At 42.4% G+C, this 21,649-nt stretch overlaps 1 protein-coding gene across 1 annotated transcript; it reads left to right on the forward strand.

Moving 5' to 3' along the window:
- The first annotated feature begins 206 nt into the window (after positions 1–206).
- Positions 207–16,341, forward strand: lrrc24 (leucine rich repeat containing 24). The gene is made up of 5 exons (XM_034614453.1): positions 207–642; positions 12,369–12,564; positions 13,345–13,623; positions 14,321–14,489; positions 14,804–16,341. Exons 2-5 carry the CDS (start codon positions 12,403–12,405, stop codon positions 16,042–16,044), a joined length of 1,851 nt encoding a protein of 616 aa, XP_034470344.1. The 5' UTR covers positions 207–642; positions 12,369–12,402; the 3' UTR covers positions 16,045–16,341.
- The last annotated feature ends 5,308 nt before the right edge of the window (positions 16,342–21,649 follow it).

Here is a 21,649-nt window from a genome sequence, read left to right on the forward strand (position 1 = left end):
TCACAATAAAAGTCACACTCGCTTCTCCCGGTGCGTTTTTGGCTGCGGGGGAAAATGATCCCGTACTTTTATAAAGTGAAGTGTGTGAGAACCGGTGCCAGGCAACGATGAGACTGAGACCGCCCAGTGTCTGATGTGGAAGTGAGAGAACAAGAGGAAAGAGAGCTGAGTCTCTCTCTCTCTCACTCTATCTCTCTCTCTCTCTCTCTCTCTCTCTCTCTCTCTATCTCTATCTCTCTCGCTCGCTCTCGCTCTCTCTTCAGATACAGAGAGAGGCACAAAGGGGGAGGGAGTCACTTCTCGCAGGGATAATTGCAGGAGTGTCACTGTTGGAATATAACGGAAAGAAATCAAATCAAACCAAAAGAGGGAAAAAAAAAAAAGCCAAATCAACAGAAGAGTGTCAATCGAGCTTCACCGCTGCGGACGTGCGGCTCCGGCAGATGTGAGCAGTTTTCCTCCGATGGACGAGCTGAGCCTGTGTGGACAGTAGAGTCAGTCACAGAGATCAACAACGACCTGGCTTCTGTCCGCACTGATCTCAAGTGGGCTGCATCTTTTCACTTTTATTGATTGACTTGTTGTTTTTTTGTTTTTTTTGTCTCACAAGTGAGGAGACTGCTGCCAACATCAAGTCCAACGGTAGGTCTCAGCCTGTGTGATGTGGAGGGGGACAGTGTGTGTGTGCGCCTGTGTGGGATAGTAACAGAGCTTGTATATTATCAGGGATCCTATTTGTTATTCTCTTATGTTCAATCCTAAAAACAGCAGGTAACATTGCTGTTTCATGGTCTGTTGTATAAATGTGTCTGCAGTGCAGCAGCTACTTCAGGAGAGTGGGAGTGAAACAAATGATGTTTTGTTTATGGAATTATCTCTGGATTTAAGTAAAATGAAACGCTTTTATTTTGACACCCAAAGGCACCAGACACCACATTGTAGATAGACATGTTTTATTCGATGCTGTTATGTGTTAAATTAGGTAGTAGCAACATATGAAATAGTAAGCAGACCTCATTTAAAGTATTACTGTGTTATATTTCATCTTCTCCTAATGGATATAGATGGAACATGTAATTATAGCTAATACAATGCAATTCAACTCCATAAAACAGCACATTGTAAATCACTCATTAGCTAATCTCCCAAATGTTAAAAATATAGCAAATGCAATACATGTGTAGTCTATAGAAGTGGTTCTGAAATGGGGGCACACTGCCTGGGGGGTCTGTGAAAACAGTCCAGATCCATCCATTAAACTTATCATGATATGAAATGATATGATATTATCCCAAGGGACATATATATGAGGGGGGTCCCTGGATTATTTTTTGTCTTGGAGGGGATTGTTGACTGAGAAAAAATTTGCTACATAAACGTATATATATCAGGTGCTCATGTACAATATAATATAATCGAATACAACTACTCTGCCATAAAGTCTACTTTTATGATGTCTATAATGATATTTTTTAAAAACTTTATTTTGTATGTACATAAATGGTAAAGACAACATTTTGATAAATGATTATCTCAATTATACATATCATAAAATGTAGACTTTTTTAACAGTGTTACTCAAAACTGAACATTACCAGCTTTGTTACAATAGATACGATGGGGCCGTTGTATTGAACTGTATTAAGTGAACCTAAAACACTAGCCCTAAAGTGTCAGTAAGATTAATATGTGACATATGCAATTCAGCAGTGACTCAGAAACAGCCTCAACAAACCTTAAAAAACTGTTTCAGCAAAAAGCTGGACGTGAAAAATGTTGTTTCAGACTCTGTGTTCCTAATAAATCTCCTTTAGTTAGATAGATAGATAGATAGATAGATAGATAGGTAGATAGATAGATAGATAGATAGATAGATAGATAGATAGATAGATAGATAGATACTTTATTGATCCTGAGGGAAATTTATAATGAGAATTATTAAATGGTTAAATGGTCCTTGTTTTCTTTATTTCACAGTGTGATTGATTAAAAGAAAACAAATAGGAAAGAGGTCAAGGCAGAGACTTAGGACTTTGGATTTTGTTCCATCATGTTGCAGCACTAAAACAGCCATCGTGATCTTATAATACCCATTTCTCCGCAGAGCCACTGTATATTCCAATCACATGGGAACATTAAAGTGATGCTGTTGGGATGGGGAAAAAAATGAAATAGGCTGATAATAAGATTACTGCTGAACACAGCACACGCCTCATAGGGAATCTGGCAGGAGCATTACAGTGACACTACAGGAGATGCCAAGAAGAATGTAGTGTGCTCAGGTCAGTGGGAGCTAACAGTGACACACTGTCTGCTGCCGCAGCAGGACCGTCATGTTTCCTCATTCTGACTTCTGAGCGCCACAGTCTCTTTGCTAATGAGGTTTAATGCATGTTCCTCCGGTTAATTGCTATTCAGCACATGCTGCAGCGTGGAGCCAAACAGCGAGGCCCCGGATAGGACCTTGATTGTTTAGCTCCGAGGGTTAGGGTATATCTGTCTGCCGTGGACACATCCATGCAGACAAGTTGACTTCTTGCACCTGCAGAGATCTTTTAAATTCTTCATTAGCTGGAGTCTGCCAGACACGATGACTGAAACCTCTCTTGGCTGTAATTGTATAGCAGCCGACCTGAGAGCGACACAGGCAGATGGCAAAGATCGGCTGATATAAGAAATGGATGAGGGGGGGGGGGGGGGGGGGGAGAAGACAAAAAAGATGATGACTTTTCGTTCCATTAATTTCGGTCTATATGCCAGACTGCACAGATAACAATATAGGCTACATGCCAGAGTGCAATTTGACATACACATGAAATCCATCAATTGCAGTCACCAGATGCTGTCACTTCCATGGCATAATTTATGAGCATGCAGTGACTCTGAGTGCAGACACTACCGCACAACCAATATCACTGCAATGCAATATTGTGGCGTGATAAGCAATCGTTATCGAAGCATCGTTTTCATTTCAGTTTTGGGGCGTACACAAAAACACACGCTCCCACACATTTTGATTGCTTCTTGAGTAATACTTTCGACTGAGCGGCAATAAAAAGGAGTCATATTTACAATTCAGATTCACTCAGCCGAAACATCGGCGGAAACACAATAACACAGCAGCTTAAAACAAAACAAAATCAAATACAAAACCCATTCATGTGAATATACTTTTTGACAGAACTGCGGAGAAGATGGAAATGGAACGGACTGTTCTGCTCCTCAATAGAGGAGGATGTGATTCCTTTTCATCCATCATCCAAACTGTCTGATCCCATCCATCCACTGCACTGGGAAACAAAACTGTACTGAGCAACAGTCAAATGTGATTGGTATGTGTTCTAAGTTATTACTCCTGTCGTGTGGATTTAAATATATTCATACACTGACGTTATGGGACTGGGGATTAAAAGCAAGTCAATACAATTTAAACTATGAAATTGTAAATTGAAGAATCCGGCAAATATTCTGATTAAGGTCAGAGTATGCGGCCAGGAAATGGATGTGTGTGTGTGTGTGTGTGTGTGTGTGTGTGTGTGTGTGTGTGTGTGTGTGTGTGTGTGTACTGCTTTTAGTTAGCTCTTTAGGACCTTTAGGGCCAGCAACACTGACCGTGCCAGGACCAGCACACTCGACCAAAGCCTGGTCCTTATGAGGCAAACCTTCTCAGCTCCTGGTCAAGGTGTGAATTGTGGTTTGGTCAAGGTTAGGGTGAGGCATGAACGAGTCATGGTAAGGGATACGGTTTTGGTTAGGCTGTCCACAATGAATGGAAGTCAATGTAGAGGCCCTGATAAGGATACCTGTGTGTGAATCCCTGTGTGTGTTCATGTGTGTGGTCCAGGTATTACTGATGTTGAGGGGACCTAAATATGTTGACACAGTCACATTATGAGGACCAAAAGCAGTCCCTATACATCGATACATTTTAAGGTAAAGACTTAGGTTCAGGGTAAGGTTAGGTTTGGTTGGGTGTGTGTATGCATGTGTGTGTGTGTGTCCCTTTTTGCTTCCTTCATTCCTTCAGTCTCCCACTCCCCTCAGTCAGTGACATTTGAGCATGGGCAGAGAGAAGGGGGTTGCCACTAGGCTGATGAAAATGGCCCAAAAGAAATATAAAAATCAAACCACTCCTCTCTGCTCCGACATTATCCCGTGACTCATAAATTCTGCAGCCTGTCAGAAGAAGCTACTGTGAATAAAATTGCTCTGATCGATTACATCAGCCAACCTTGACAATTAGAATGGATAGTGTGTGTGTGTGTGTGAAGGAAAGACACTGAAGCAAATTGACATTTGCAAAGAGGCAACAAAAGAAATGGCGATGGAAGGAAAGGGAGTCGGAGTCAGGCAGGTGATGTTGACACACATTTATTTGAAATGTGAAGAGCAGAAAAAGAGCAGTTATATTTCAAAAGGCGACACAATATGTGAAAGGGACACTGGCATATTTAATAAAGACACAGACATATATAAGGACAGACACAGTTGGTGTTATTGGTTTGATTGACATTTTGGAAAATACACATGTATTTGATTAAACCCCAGGGATCTCATACCTGTGTTGTAAGCATGAATCTATACAGCCAGCAGCTTGTTAGGTCAGCTTAGTACGTATATGACATAATGTCTTTTTATTACCTGCCTAAAGGTAATGGAGGCAATAAAAGCCACTTTAAATTCTACTCCACATTTCCTAAAATGTCCGATTATTTCTTTCATAGCTGGGGTTACTGCAGATTGTTAATGATGTAGAGAGGATTTCTTATAAAACGGAGCCGGACAGTTAAATATGTATAAACCAATACACTGTATATCAGTATTACTGTACATATATATGTCAACTGATGAATGACTAGAAAGAATAAAAAATAACCAAATAAACAGTGCCAGCATTTTATAGTTTGTCCATCAGAGAGCAGTGACAACATTATATCTCAGCTGAAAAAGATCCTGCCCAGGATGTTTGCACTCGTCAAAGAAAACAACATAAAGGGAGTTTTATCAAACGTTTTACTCATGTTATAAGTTGTGTGAAGAAAGATACTATTGGCTGATATATAAATCAGGTCTTTATGACATCTGAAGGCGACCACAGGTATGACTGGTACTGCTTTTGGCCTCAACAATCCTCAAATCTGTTGGGTTGCAATTTTGACCTCTAGTTTCTAATAAACGCACACCTATACAGGTTTATTAGTTGTAGTTATTTGATATAGACATCTTTTTATGATATTCAATGATATTGTGCTCTTGTCAGCAGACAGTAACATGACATGTCAGCAGAGAAATGTCAGAGGATAGTGACACCATCACATCGACCGTCCATCGAGACGCTGACAGGTTTATTCATCTCCCTCAGGACCTTCGTCACAATGCATCTGTGTGTTTTTGTCAAAATAATTAATTAGAAATAATTGGCCAGTGAATGAATAAATATAAGATAATATTGATATTGGTATTAGCCTCAAAGAGTCCAGTAATAGTTGGCCTTGAGTTGCGATTAATGGCTTAAATAATGGCTTAGGAATCATTTAATTATCCATTTGAGATCAGATATGGAGATAAGATATAATTAGATATAAGCCATTCATAAAAACACATTTTCTTTTGTCAGTTTATGATTTTTTTTTTATATATGTATAAATATATCCTTACCATTTGGTATTAGTACAGTTATACATCAATAGATTAGAAATCATTCATTTTTACAGCCCTGGCAGCCCAAAACTTGTTTTTTAGTTATGGGTTATAACTGATCTATATATTTATACATTTATAAAGGTATTAATAACAGCATATAAAGTGTCTTGTAGAAGTGGAAGCCAAATGAACAGCTCCTCACAACACTAAAAAACTATAACAACAAAAAACAGGGGAAAAACAGCTTGAGACTATTCTGACTCGGCCTCATTGTAATCAGGACTTTACTAAACAAAGTGGCAGCAATTTCATAAATTGTGCCACCTGTAATCAAGGTTACATTGTAACAAATTATTCCAAAGCCTGTTTTGCTTTAGATGTAGTTCATCTGTATAATTACATAATTATGTATGTCTCTAAAATCAATGTTTTCCTTCTGCATAATACATACAGATGTATTGAAGTCATACATTATTTACACATCTGATTAGTCATGCGGTTAAAGAGCGTTTAGAGGAAAGAAAGCACAGACAAACCAAGAGGTTAGAAGATGTTTAAAATCTCTTTCGAAGCTCTGAGCGATGATTATGGGATGTTACAATCACCCATCCTGGACAGTTAGCACATAAAAGTAAATCTGGTGTTGAAAAGGGTTATTGATTATACATTCGTAACAACTGCCATTGTGCTTTTAGTTCCAAATTATCAGCAACAGCTCAAATTGAGTATCACGATTTCCGACACTGGCACAACTTGTTGAAGCCGGGCAGACAATAAATAAATGTTAATTTTCTTAAGGCGTCACTGGTTGGTTGGAGAAGAAGAGCTTCTGATCGCTGTGCTCAGGGGAATCAGTGTGACTGAGCTTCATATGAACCAAAACGAAATCTGGGTTCTGGGTTGATTTGAGTCTCCGTGCAGTTTACACCCAAAAATCTTTGAGCTTTTCCCTGCTGGCCAGCTTACATTACCAGCAAAAGTTTACATGGCAGGCAGAGCCGTCACAGCAGTTTGTGATTTTAACTCTTAAAAGGCAAAGATTTATCCAGTTTGTCCACGTACGGGGAGATGGTCGGAGGGTTTTAGTGTAAAAGCTCCGCTGGGAGAAGTGGCAGGCTGCTGCTGCTGCTGCTGCTCGAAGCCTGATTCTGCTCCAGCTCGGCCCGACAGGGAGCTACACGCACACACCAACACATACAGACACACAAAGTACCTCAGCAATAAGCAACGTGCACTCATTTACTTCTCCTCAACACAGACATTCACAAATGCAATCCCACCCTCCCGTGAACATCTGTTTTCACAGTGAAAATCAATGGCTGCGGAGCCCAGCTGGACACAATAGTGGTGGAAAAAATAAAGAAATCAATGGTGGCTTATTAAGCGAGCAGCGCTTCCTTTACTGCTGACACAAAAATGTGTGTATGTGTGTTTGTGTGTGTGTGTTTGTGTGCACGTAGCTGCCTGCTTGTATCTGACTTGGTCTGTGTCCATGAATGATGATGGCTGCCGGCTGTAAGCAGGATGTGCAAGAGCATAAGCACATGTGTGTTTGCCTGTGTGTGCGTCTGCCAGTCAAAGTGTTGTGTTGCTGATTGTTGGTGGCTAGTGCTCGCGTACGAGTTCTACTTTGTAGGCGTGCTCTGCATGTCTACGAGTGAGTGCACGCGCTTTAGTGAGCATGGCCGAGACTATCGCTCAAAGTCAGTGTGTTGCTCTTGGGTTCTTGCCCTGGTCTTCTCCCAGTGCCTTGGCCTCAGTCTATTTGTGGACAAAAGGATGCTCTGAGACAAATGATTTAGCACCTGTCCGTCAAAGCAGAAGGACGAAAGATGAGAAAAGAAAGAGGTCAGAGATGGGGAATGGGAAAATGATGGAAGCTTTCAGAGAAACTGTGAAAGGAGCAGGAGAGCGAAAAAACAGAGAAGAGGGGAGAGGAAAAAGTTCAAGCGGGAGAAAGGGAGAGTTGGACTGAAGGAGAATGTATGATTTAGCTCTGGGCCATCACATTGCTCAAGTCCCTGTGAGCAATTTTCCCCGGGAAATGACAGCTTCTATTTCAGTGGAGCTGTTTGCCTAACACCGCCTCACAGGAACTGCGCTTGGCCTTCGGGCCCCGCGATCAGACCTTCCCTCATCACTAGTGTTACCATAACAACGAAAGAGGCTGACCTGCACCGATGGCAGCTCAGGGACGTGAACTTTGCCTCCGCCTGCAGCACTCTGGCTGTCTGATGTACCTCCTCACCCTCCTCGGAACAATAAGATAAAATCACAACAGCTCTATGCAGTGGATGCTCTGCGCCGGGAATGTTTGGCCAGCCAGGCTGTGATTGCTCAGCAGTGGATGATTTGCTTAGGGTGTGAAAACAAAGCACGACGTCAACAATAAAGAGACACTTCTAATTTATAAAATGCACAAATAAACAGACTCCAAGCGAGTCTGGAGTGATGTTTGCAGAGACGCATGTTTGGAGGTAGATGGAGGGTAAACGTTGCCGGACAGGTTGTGTGTGTGCGATGTGCAGTTTATTAGATTTCCTTTGACATGTGCTGAGTGACATCTGCCCCAGCAGGTCTCTGCAGCCGCTCTCCTTTAACACTCGTCGGTTAAATAATGTAAACAACATTAGGCTCCAATCATAATATTTACACATTTCCACACACTGTCGGTAGAGATATATACGGCTGACCTCGTTTTTTTAATGGAAAACAAAGCAGCTCCCCCCTCCATGAAAACGTTGACAGCTCCGACAGCGGCTTAGCTAACAAGCATCTGATTGTGCAGATTACGCATGTTCCATAAAGGATTACGGGGACTGAAATGAACAAATTGACCCCTTACCCCTGGAATCCTGCATCAGCATGATTAAAGATGAGAATCAAACACAGCGGGTGCAGGCTGATTCTAAAACAGTAGGCCATACAGTGCACTGTAAGACGAGCTGTAGTCAGCAGCATTATTTAAAGAAACCTCCGCCCGGCTGTATTTTTCCATTTTTGTCCTCGCCTTCTTTTTTGTTTGCGGACCCTAACAACTCCATAGGTTATCCTCTGCCTTATCACACTGAAAGCGTGGCAAGCTGTTTCCTCTGCCTGGCAGGGTGTCATTTGCATTGATGTCGAGCTCATATTCTAACAACAAACGTCGGGCCATGCATCCTGTGTGTTGCTCCTCTCCGCTTCCCTCCTGACACGTTTCAAGTAAGCCAAAGCTATTTAAAAGTCATCACACTGTGGAAGTGACAAAAACTCAATGACAGACCAAGGCCTTATTCCAAATTCAATTTTTTGTGCTTTTTCTCCCCAACAATAGAAATACATAATTTCTCTCCCCGCTTGTTTGGAGAACTCTAAAGAGGAAATGGCAGCGCTCTTGTTAATAAGTGTTTTTTTTCTGAGAGAAGAAGATTGAACAGCCTATGTAGGTCACATTGTATTAATCTAGCTGAATACATCCCCATAAATGGGCTATGTGTTCAGTTCAATGCCGCGTGGCTGCACACAGAATGACTTCTCGGCCTCTGAAATACTGGACCTTGTGCTTTTTCAGTTAAGCATTAAATTACTGCTCTACTAGATTCCCAGTACAAAGAGTTGATATGGATGACGAAATTCTAAGTAAGGCTCGATCCTGGTGAACATGAAAGTTATTTGCAGAGCATCTCAGCCCTTTGGGTGAAAAACTGTTAGGAGAAAAGAAAATGCTGTTATTAGATTACTTTAGCAGATTATGTTTTTAAGCAGTTGTGATAAGTGGTGTGGCACTTACTTGTAAGTGGAGAACCCAGTGTATGTGCTGCAAGCTCCCCCCCCTCGCTTTGAGACTGCAACACATTCAATTCAGTGCAATTCAATTGCCGTTGTATAGCACCAAATCACAACACATGTTATCTCTAAGCATTTTACAGAGACCTATGAATATTGTGGTGAGCAAGTACCTGGCCACAGTGGAGAGAAAGAAACCTTCAGCAGTCAAGGTGAGCGGCCCCATGCCTCCACTGGTCGGGTTGAACGGAGAGTAAGGGGGAGGGAGAGAGAGAGAAGAGAGAGACAATCTAGGAACAGGTGTATATGGGCACACACATGGTGCACACAACCAGAGGGAGTGAGGCGTTTATACAGTGCGCCCTATTCTCCCACGTCTGCCTCTGTGCTCTAACTATGGGGGTTGAATTATTGTCTTGAATGGGTTTTACACTCTTCAGCAAATTGAGCTAATAGTGAACATGGTTCGTCCGTCCACTTGGGTTTTCCGGTTGCTTCACTTGCTCCCATCGCTGTTTGTTTGTGCGCTGGCTATATGGTAGATTTACATGCCAACCAATGCAGCTGCTGGTGTAGACTGGCCAGCAATCACAGAAATTGAGGAAAGCAGAGCCATTTCCCCCTGTTAATATTATGTAGATGAAGAACTGAAATTACTGGCATGGTAGGATCATTGTGTCTTTACTGTGGTGTTGTCTGCGTTTCCCACAGAATAAATTCAATCTACGGCGTTGTGCGCGTAGATTGAATTATTTTGAGTGACAGGTACACAGACTAAAGAATGAATAATGAGTTTTCACGTAAGATAAAGAACTTCATTGCATGCCACAACTGCAGCGGAAATTATGAGATGTGCTAGCTCGTGGTAGCGCAACAGTGCAAGTGAGCATGCAGTTAGAGATCTCTTATAATATGAGAAGAGTAAAATACATTTTGCTTCATTGTAACAGTGGCAAATTAGAATATGGCGGGCCACCACAGTGAACAGATGTATAATAGGAAACACCTGCGTTGTTGATCAGAAAAAAACGAAGGTTGCTAGCTATTGATTAGGTGTATTTCATCAGATTACTTGAATTGGCGGGCTAATAATTAACATAGGATTAATTAATCTGCAAAGATATCTGAAACATCTGATCACAATGTAAAAATAAGCATTTGCCTCATTTTCCAACAACACTGAGTGATCGCCAACTTCAACAAATAACTTCATCAGTCACAAACCGCAACAACGAGCTTGTTCCAGCCGCGATCGCCAACATACCGTTTTTGATTGTGTTGTGAGTATTTGGTTGTGTTGTATTTGTCGCATATTTTCTATTTGTTGTGCTTGTGTTGTTGCATTGATTTCTGCATTTGCATGTGTTGTGTCTATTTGCAAGTGTTTTGTTAGGCTGCGGTACATTGAGCTGTCTGGGCCACCGTATAAAAGTGGCTATTTATTTCACGATGTCATTACATGATTAGGTCTCGTTATTTCACATCCATATGGTTATTATCATATACTTCATATCAACAATTTCAACCACACCTCCTCACTATAATTTCTGTCCTAGTGTTACTCAGAGTTGCTCCGAGAACTTTCCTAAATCCCTCCAAAACTAAAAGTCCTTGCTAGAAATGTTGAGGCTATAAATTGGGAGCTTTCTGAGAGTACTCCCAGAATGTTTGTGAATACGGTCCCCGGATTACAGCACTACAAATGAGACACACTTGATATTAATCTGACAGAGCAGTTCAAACACCCTGCAAACTGAATATTTATCAGTCACAGTTTATTTCAGGCATGGGACGCTTTCATCACTGAGCTGTAATGAGATCCGTGTGCATTCTCATAATTAATAAACTAGATGATCTCCGAATCATTCGGAGCCTGATGTAAATGCTATCAATTATCTGTCTGGGTGATTCCTCAGTCTAAAGCAAACTAGAAATTTCACCAGTCAGACAAGCTTAATGGGACGTGGAGACATGGCTGGGGTGTGCATGAATGCTTTTTAACAATGTGAGACTTATGATCGGATCAATGAGACGCCTGCCTCTCTGCAGGACGAGGATTCCCTAGGACGAGGCAGGGGGCTCAGCAAAGAGCAGTACATCTACCTGCTGTCACTGATGCAGAATGACGAGCTCAGTGTGACATTTCCACATGTATTGCTTCTCCAGCCCTGCGGTATCGTCATGTGATCTGGTGCCGCTCAACTATTGTGAACACTGCAGCGCTACATGGCGTTGGACTGCGTGTTGGTCTGTGGTCGCTTTGATGTAGACAGTCAAGCGGAACAATAAATCCCTTCCAGCAATTAAGAAGAAAAAAAGTGCACGGCTGAGTTGCTCGGTGATGGTTTTATATTGCTGTGAGGTGCAGCAAGCAGCCAACGCTGATGCATTTGTATCAGAAGGATTAGGGCTGGTTACCACTTGAGATTTGAGGAGGCAAATGTGGTTTCTGAGATTACGGGGGTCAAAACAGAGCCTGTGTCTCTTTGCCGTGTGTGTGTGTGTGTGTGTGTGTGTGTGTGTGTGTGTGTGTGTGTGTGTGTGTGTGTGTGTGTGTGTGTGTGTGCCTTTGTAAGACAAAGACACAGACAGAAATAGAGTGTGTGTGTTTTTGCATGCATTAACGAGACAAGAGAGAGCTCCTTGAGGCAACCTGCGCATCTTTTATCACATCTTTAATTAATTGAAGCCCATAATAGAAGCTGCTGCAATTCCACTGAATAGACACAGCTGAATGGAAAACAGGCAGGGATGAGGAGATACTCTTATGTTCCTTTTTCATTTCTTGTCAATCCTCCCATGCCATTCCACAGTCATCTGCATATACAACATATTTGCAGCGACTGTCAATCTCTGCTTTGATGATGACACATATTACCACAAAGAGAGACCGTCGGCTGTTGAAACTGTGATGAGTCATTGATGCTCACTTTTCCGCCTCTACCTTCTCTCCTCAGGTTTTTGTCTGTGACGGTCTGCTGTGAAACCACGATGGTCCCCCCGTGGTCCCCCAGACTCATCCTGCTCGTGCTCGCCCTCTTCCCTCAAGCGTGTCTGGCGTGCCCCCCCGGCTGTCGCTGCTACAGCCTCACAGTGGAGTGTGGATCTCTGGGGATCAAAGAAATCCCGCAGGGTGTCCCTTCTTTCACAGAGGTCAGTCGGCCGATCGACAATGAGTAAGCGCACTAGCTGTCAGTGCACTGCAGCTGACCCCCCCGCTCCCTCCACATCAGTGATTTTTGTATCAGTTGACTTCCTCTTTGATCTGCTCTTATTACCCTAAATTTTCTGTGTTTAATCAATTCGCCATGACCCTCTTTGATGTAAGCCTGAGGGAGGAGCTGTGCCGTCGGCTGTGTAATTATTTATTCTTGCTCAGAAAATGACTCTCGCGCGTCCCTCTGATCATCTGTTGAGAAGATGTTAAACATCACACCGTCTTTTCCTCTTGGGTACAGGCCCCCCAACATTACTGCAGCTTATGAATATTAATGGGTAGCATGTACCGCATAAATTGCTCCATTAACCTCATTCAGTAGGTCTATCTCTTCCATCATACTTTACCTGATGGCCAGTGTGCGCTTCTTTGAAAACATCCCCAATGAATGCACTTTACTGATCAGGAGACAGCTTTTCATTGTGGATAAAAGATTTCTGCAGCATTTGGCAAGATGACCGAACCACAAAACAGGAAAAATGCTGCACAGATACATTTGTCAGTGCCATCATCACCATCATCAGCCCTGCACATGCACATACTTTTCTGCTGCTAATGTATGTTGCTGATAGTTAATACATTTTTCTACCTCTGATCACCACACGGCCATGTTCACCTTCTTCCATAAAACAAACATCACATCCTTTCCTCTGTTTCCCTAATGCAATCAATTTGTGACTGCGCCACTAATTTAATTCCCCATCCCTCCCCTGAAGACCATCTTCCTCCAGGACAACGCCATAGTGCAGATCCGTCTTCAGGACCTAACTCGTCTCGGCAGCCTCCATTACCTGTACCTCCAGAACAACAGCATCTCAGCCCTGGAGCCCGGAGCTTTTCTTAGCCAGGGGAAGCTTCTGGAGCTGGCCCTCAACGGTAACCTCATCCACCTGGTCACCCCTGACATGTTCCGGGGTCTGGAGCACCTCCGGATCCTCTACCTTGCAGGCAACCAGATCACTCGAGTCCAGGACCAAACCTTCAGGGGACTGCAGGTTGGTGCATGTGAGCTGAGATAAAGGGACAGATGACTGGATGGCGAGAATTAATGCACATTTTTGGGTTAAGCATTTCAACATCTTAACCCTAATCCTTTTGGTAAAGCGAAAAAAAAGCTTAGATTTTGTGAGAAAATCCAAAGCAATTCCAATATGGGACGGCTTTTTGTGGATTATATAGCATGACGTCTGCGACTGTAAATCCAATTCATGACAGCATGTCTGACTAATCCCTACAGTACAGACTGCAGTGTTTCCAAAGGGGGGGTGGGGGTCAACATTGTGTCAACAGTACATTCTGTCGCCCAATGGCCCGTCTGACCATATCGGCAGTAATAATAGCCTGCAATTGGTCGGATATCAATAGGTAAAAAAAATCTATTTAAAGCTAGTTACATCTAACTTTCTGTCTCTTTCTCTTCTTACTCTCTCTCTTCCTCTGGCCTTGAGCTGCAGCAGCAGCTGGATGTACTTACTCGCCACGAGACTCCACTTCTTGTATCTGTCATTTCCAATTAAAAGTGGTCTGCAGAAGTGTGTAATTGCGATCGCTGCAATGTCATGAAAACGCTGGACTGAGTTGGGAGGAATTGAGTCACTCCTCTCTTCGTAGTTGACATTTCTATTCCTCCTCTTTAACTTGTATCTTTCACATTTTCCCTCCTCTGCTGCTGTGTCTTGTTACTATCTGCAGCGTCTGCAGGAACTCCACCTGCAGGAAAACAGCATTGAGCTGCTGGCAGAGCAAGCCCTGTCTGGCTTGTCATCTCTGGCTCTGCTGGACCTCAGCAGAAATCACCTCCGCACCCTGGGAGCATCGTCCCTCAAACCGCTTGTCAGCCTGCAGGTGCTGCGTGTCACAGGTAGGACAGAATTCCTGCAGCACATTATGTCTTATAGTAATATGACATAATCCTCTAAGATTGAATTTAATGCTTCCACACCACAATTCTGAAGAACTGACAGTGCCCAAGACTGTCAGAGCACTGAATGTCTCACACAACTCACAGACCGATGTCCTGGAAAATTACCTGCACTTACACATCTTTTACATATCAATAGCTTTCACCCAAAAGTAGTCCTTGAATGAGAAAGAAAAGCCCCTCTGAAACATTTCTAAAGATTATATTGAAAAAAAGAATGTCTTCCCTTGTTTGACTCCATTCTTCTCCTCCAGAGAACCCTTGGCGCTGTGATTGCGCTCTTGGTTGGCTAAGAACATGGATCAGCGAAGATGGTCAGCGACTGCTGAGCTCTGCTGAGCAGCGTCAGCTGATGTGTTCAGAACCACCTCGCCTCTCCCACCTCAGCCTGGTGGAGGTGGCTCCCAACAGCCTGGTCTGCATCCCCCCTGTGGTTCAGCTGGAACCTAGTCACCTGACTGTGCGACTAGGGGAGAGTCTCAGAGTCTCCTGCCAGGCCTCAGGATACCCTCAGCCTCAGGTGACCTGGAAGAAAGCGTCCCATGGCAAGGCCCAGTTATCCCCTCGAGGACTGGTTCAAGAGCTGGGACCCAACGGTGAGCTCTTCAGGCCTGGAGCTGGAGGAGTGGTAACTGCCCTTCCCAGTGGTGGAGGGATTAAGGTGGGAGGTGTTGGTGGGATCCATGTGCGTGGAACTGAGGAGGGTGGAGAGAGGGACAGCTTTGACCCGGACATGGGCAGTGGCATGTTGTTTCTCAGCAATGTGACTGTATCTCATGCTGGACGCTATGAGTGTGAGGCTTGGAACCCAGGTGGTGTAGCCAGAGTTACCTTTCACCTAGCTGTCAACATGTCCTCTTCTTCATATTCAACCCATTTCTGGCCTCGTTTGAACTCACACTCTTTTGTTTCCTCTTCGTCTAACTCCTTCTATCAACCAGATGTTCTGGATGTGAGTCAGGAGCCGCTATATGAGCAGGACAGCATGGATTTTAGCGCTCTGGGCCCTGCCACACAAACCGCCATTGCGATTGGCATCTCCTTGCTGGCACTCACTGCTGTTCTCCTCCTGATTATGATCTACACTCGCCACCAGCAGTACCAGAAAGAGGAAGGGGGTTCCTACTGTACGAGTAAGGAAGAGAGCATCCTTTATGTGAACGACTACTCTGACGGACCCACAACCTTTGCCCAGCTGGAGGAGTACCGCGATGACCATGGCCATGAGATGTACGTCCTCAACCGAGCCAAGCCCGTTTTGGGGTCCACTTCATCCAGGTGTCCCATGATGAGCGGGTTCGTCCAGCAGAAAGGTATGAAAGAGGCGCTGCTGGACCACGAAATGGTGCAAACACTTACCAGATCAGGGGGAATGGGGCTTCGCAGAAACCCAGCAGACGGAGGCGAGGGACCCCTGACAACGGACCCGGAGGAGCTCTTCCTCAGCCAGAGTCTCCTCTTCGGATCACAGGTTGCCTACGAGATTCACTGCTAAGGGGTTATAATTGTGTTCTGACACAAAACAATAAGTTGATGGACTTAATTAAAGACAATAAAGGAAATAATGTGAAGTGATGAAGCTATGTGGTCTTCATCAGAGTGGAGAATGTCAGTTAGTGGTTGTTTGACGGAAACCTGGATCACAATGAGCCTCTCAGAGATCCTCATGTTACGGATTGTACGACATTAAGATGAGAGTGGTGAACTGTGGAAAAATAACAACTGAATAATACCTTTCTGTCTCCACATCAACCCTTTAGAGATAATTATAGGTGGCTAACCTTATCAGAAATGGTTAGTGAGAGTTAATCTGAATTCTCACAAAAGAGGCTGAAACTGTAATGGTGGCAACTAACAATACGGATTAGAAACAGCCTGTCATATTTTGTACTTATGATTTCTTTTTTCTTTTAGGCTTTGTGTGTTCTGTCTGTGTTCTGTGTAAATATGATAATAGAGCAAATTTGCACTGTGAAGTACAGTTGTTGTTTTGTGGACCCTGTTGCAGATTAGAATTTGACCTAAATGAATCTTACTGAAACTGCATAGTCATTATTCATATGTGTTAGTGGGCGAGGGTGGGTGGATTTGTTTAACGAGGTTCATTTTGAATGCAGCTGCAGGTCTTTTTAAAACATTTTGTTTTTACCGTAGCATTGTTTTCCTTGATGTTAACGTTTCATGTTTTTTTCTACCTATTTGTCCAAACACTAGGAAATAACATGCCCATTGTCTGAACTGGAATCGTTGGTGGAATTAACTGCATTAGCATCAGTTTGTAACAACCATTCGAATGTAAATATTGCAGGATTTGTCTTTTGGTTTCTACATAATAAAAATGTATTTTAAAAAGATTCAACGTTTGAGTTCTTACAAGGTCAAAGGGCTGCTTCCACAGAGCTGTTCTGTTCTGCTTAATCAAACTGTGCTGTAAAAGCAAAACAAATTCTCCGTGTGTCCCCTTCTTTCTCTTCAACTCATGAGATGTAGCAGTGGCTTTCAGTCCCTGTGTAGAAGGTCATGGTTCAGAAAGTCTTTATTGTTACTCTCTGCTGCTAAGCACTGTGCTCTCGGGTGTGCTTTCAGAGCTCATTGTGGACTAAGGTAGGAGAGTACTGTTGGAAATCTGTTTTGAAACATACAAAAATGTGCACTTCAAACCAAGACCAAGAACTGTATTGATTCTTACTCAAAAGCACATCAATATTCTTTTTTAAATTTCTCCTATTTCAGTTTTATTGTTGTTTGATTGTACAATTTAATTAGGATCAGAAATGAAGAACAGTTCCCCATCACATACTAATATTTTATTTATTATTATTGCAGTAAATTGGTATGACAGTTGTGTTAAACAGTGGCGGCTCTAGAATGTTTCTGAATTAGGGGCCATCAAGGGCACTAAATCTACACAGAGGGGCCAATTATATGTTCAACATCCATGCAAACTTCAGTAATGTGCACATTTAAATCAGTACTAGTTTCACGTTAGCTCTGTAGCTTGGAGCAAAGCCACTCATCATTGAATATAATTAGAAAATTAACAATTGTCATATTTATTGCCTGAAGTAATCAGATTTCCGCTGGGGCCAGTGACCCCCTGGCCCTGTGCCTTGATCCGCCCCTGGTGGTACACCAGAAAAGACTGGAATATTTACTGTCCATATTTTGGTTGAATATCTAAACATATACAGTATACCCCTGCAATTCATAGCAACACAGACAGCATGAATACAAATACAATTTGGAGAGATGTTTTTTTGTTTGCGATAATGAAAACCTTTAGGAAAATTTCAGATGACATTGTGTGCACAGAGTCAACAACTGCAGCCTCTGCACAGACAGCTGAGCTAATACCAGGGACAAAAGTAGAACATTTCACAAACAGTAGGAAAAAAACCCACCCAGCGCTGTTCGAAGCCCATCACAACACCTCCTTATCACAGCTGAAGATGGAAAACGCAGACGTTCTCACACAATGAAATGTGAAACATTCTTATTCCAGTTGTCCCATGAGGCGAATCGATTTCTTTTGTGCCTCCTGTGACAGAACTCTCAGACTATCTCATTACATGTCCAGCGCGGCCCTGCTTTTACAATTGTTGTCATATCCTCATTGGATTTTGGTGAAGCAGACGCCGCTTCTTTCTCTCCCAGCAGGTAGACAAAAAGACAGAAACATGCACAAGACGGTACGGTAATCCTGCTGTAGATCCAAACATGGTCGCTCAAAATGCACAGTGTTTGTTGAGACTGAAAGCTTGGCTCTCATTTCTGGATGTGTTTTGTCCAACTCCTATATCACTTAATCTATGCCTAGTGTAAAAAAATATTATTTTGGTTACAAAGTGTGAACCTCCTCTACACTACAAATTAGTTTCACAAGATCTCCACCAGTCAACCTGTGGGCATGAGCTGTTGATTAGAGACCTACAAAACTGACAGCCATTATGCAAAAGTAATACTAATGATAGCAGAAGAAACGCAGCATTTTCTACCTTTTCCAAAATACACTCTTTATGAGTTCTTTACCGTCAATTATCCAACCTTTTTTTGATGCAAAAATATTCTGGAAAACACATTTTATGAGCTGTTTTTTAAATCGGAAAAGATTTTAAAGGCTTGCCAGGGATATTACTCTTTTGCTCTTGGGTTTTAAAACCATTCAGTGACAGTCAAGGAGTGTTGTCAATATAAAAATGTGAAGTCTTTTCATAAAAAAATAAGAAGCAAGGAAATGTAACACAAAGTCAGCAGCACTGTAGAGTCTTTTTTGCAAGGTGTTTTTATCAGATTTCCATTTTTAAACCCAAAGGCTGGCTGTAACCCCATCAATCAATATGTGAGGACGCAGCGAAGAATGAGAGCTGATGTTTTCATACTGATGGTGTTCTGTATCCACCCACCTTCTTTCTTTCCAGGATCTCTTGTCATCTCTCTTTGAACTTGGTTCGATACAAGGGAATGAATTTTTGTATGAGGTCAAATATAAAATATCTGAGACTGAATAATTGATGCATTTCTACCTGGCCTCTTCAGTGGCTTTTCATGAAAAACAGGCTTGTACAAAATTCTGTCTAAAGTTCAGTGTCTCTTGCTTTGTGCAAAGACTGTTCCTCGCAATTTCATTTTTGGAGCTTTGATGCTATGCTGAGTGGTGTTGAAATTATGTTAGGTTCTTCAAGGTATCTGTTCATATTTAACAGCGTAATTAATATCAAATATATTCCAGGGCAGAAAACAAATGAATGGAATAAATATGTGCACCTGCAGAAAGTGTAGAAAAGAAAGACAAAGAAACAGCAATCAACCACTTTGTGTGGTATAGTCCCACAGTAATAATATGTTTCTCAAGGAGCTGTGTCATTATAATCCCCAGTAAAATGTATAGTTTCCCTTAAATGTAGAATTTCATCCACAAAGGCATGAATGATCGGCATGCAATTGCTCACCCTGCATTACAGGACTAAAAGCCGGATCAAGTCAAAAGTATATATTTTAAGCGAACAATGAGTCTGTCAAACAGACAGCCGATAGGAACACCTCGCTCTTTTTTCCCCTCACAGAAAGCCTACAGGGCTGGCAGAGCCCTGTGGAGAGAGAGAGAAAGAAAAGACGTGAATGAATCATGCTGAACCGAGTGTCTTGCTGACATCTGCAGAGCATTTCCATCCTCCTCGGATGTGCTTTCTCTTCTAATGGCTCTGAGTCCTTCCCAACAAAAAAACATCACAGTAATTGGTCACCTGAGGAAAAGATTGTTTGGAAGTCGGAGCAAAAACATCTTTTAATGAATTTAACAATGCAATGCGTGTGCAATCACAATTGTACCACCTGTGAAAGGAGAAGCAAGCGATTCTGGAGAGAGAGTGATGAAGAGCCACCCCTCACTGGTTGAATCCAGAGAAAATATGGTGTGGAAGGATACGGATACTGTTTCTTAGCTGTAGCAAAACAAAACTTATAATATCAAACAGCAGTAAAGAAACCACATGCACACAGCTGCAGCAACTAAATCATAACATTTTTCCCAGGAACAGAAGAGATTTACCTTAAATTTGTACATAAGCCACCAAGGAAGGTAACATTATCAAGCATTTCCAGTTATGTAGCAATCGAAATAATCCAACTGTGCTAGCAAACTTGTGTATTTAGGTCTGTAGTAAATGTTATATGTCGTACATACAAAGGACAAATAATGAGAAAGCAACTAACTACTGTTGCAGCTGCAAAAAACTAACATGCACAGAGGACGAGATGGTTTCCCAGAGCTAGCACACCAGCTGTGGACAAAGTTACTGACAACTCTCCAGCTTCAACAGCTAACATCACACTAAGAGTGACAGACCGTACAGTATGAATAATGTCCGTGGGAAATGACTCTTAGTGGACATGTTGCTTGCTAACTAAGTTGTTTTGCGATTTGCTATTACAAATGGATACTGACCTTCGCTCTGTCAAACAAATATAATGTTACCCATGTGTCAAGCAGAAAAAGGGCAACATGAACTTTCAACCCGAGAGTTGCCATCAATACAACCAGAACAAATACTGGCTAGCCCGCGCAATACTGCTCAGTCTACACTGTTGGAAAGCCTTAATGCGGACCTTAGCCTTTAGCATTTCTTTGTCAACTTTGGCCTTCTGACCTTCTTCACTTTGATTGATGCTCAGCCTCCTTCTTGACAGGGAAATTACGTTGTGGAGTACACACAGCCTTCACACCGCTGATGGTAGACGATGCATTCACCTTAATGTTGCTGCTGGTCTCTCATCTGCAGTCCCAATCAATCTTTTTCAAAACCCTGCACAACAGTGAGGGTAAACTGCTGGCTCACCTTTCCATGTGGATCCTGAATTGTCACTATCCATTTGCCTGATTCACCGTCTCTGGCACTGTTAGATGGTATCAAGCCACAATCATTTCAAATGAACACGTAGGACCTGACAGGTGGTGATGATATAGGGGATGAGTTTAGCTAACGGGGCTGTGTTGGTTTGTCAGAAAGAAAAAACCTGGTAACAATTGCACAGTATATGTCAAATATTGTATGTGGGGTTGAAGCGTAAAACTGGATGCAGTTATATTGTTTCCTACCCGACAGCATTATCTTCAGTAGACTGTTAATATAGTATTTGTGAAACCTGTGTGTGTTGTTAAGACATATATGTAATGTGCAGCATGTGTCCTTTATCCTTCACATTATCCTGCTTCTCCCCATCATCCCTCAGCAGGTGAAAGTCACATGTGAGCGGCTGCACCATTTTGTAAACTTCCTCAGCACTTAACTGCAAAGTATGGAGCCAATGAACACTGAACAGTGATGCTGCATTCCTCCTCCTCTACTCATTTTGAATGCCTATTTTGTATTTTAGGAAGAACAACAGCCTTCATGATGGATCACTGACATTTCTGAGTTCATCTGCTTCCAATGTAATTTGACAAAGTTTGATAAGACTAAGAGAATGGTCCCTTTTTCCAAAGTATCACGTAATCCTTCAATAGAGGCATTTGCATTAAAATAAGAAAAAATGGACAAGACAGCAGCAGCAAGCTTTGAATATAAAAAAGTCTTCATATGTTAAACCCTTTTACATCCAGT

The sequence above is a fragment of the Hippoglossus hippoglossus genome, chromosome 17 (assembly GCF_009819705.1).
Source record: "Hippoglossus hippoglossus isolate fHipHip1 chromosome 17, fHipHip1.pri, whole genome shotgun sequence".
In the NCBI taxonomy this organism is placed as follows: domain Eukaryota; kingdom Metazoa; phylum Chordata; class Actinopteri; order Pleuronectiformes; family Pleuronectidae; genus Hippoglossus; species Hippoglossus hippoglossus.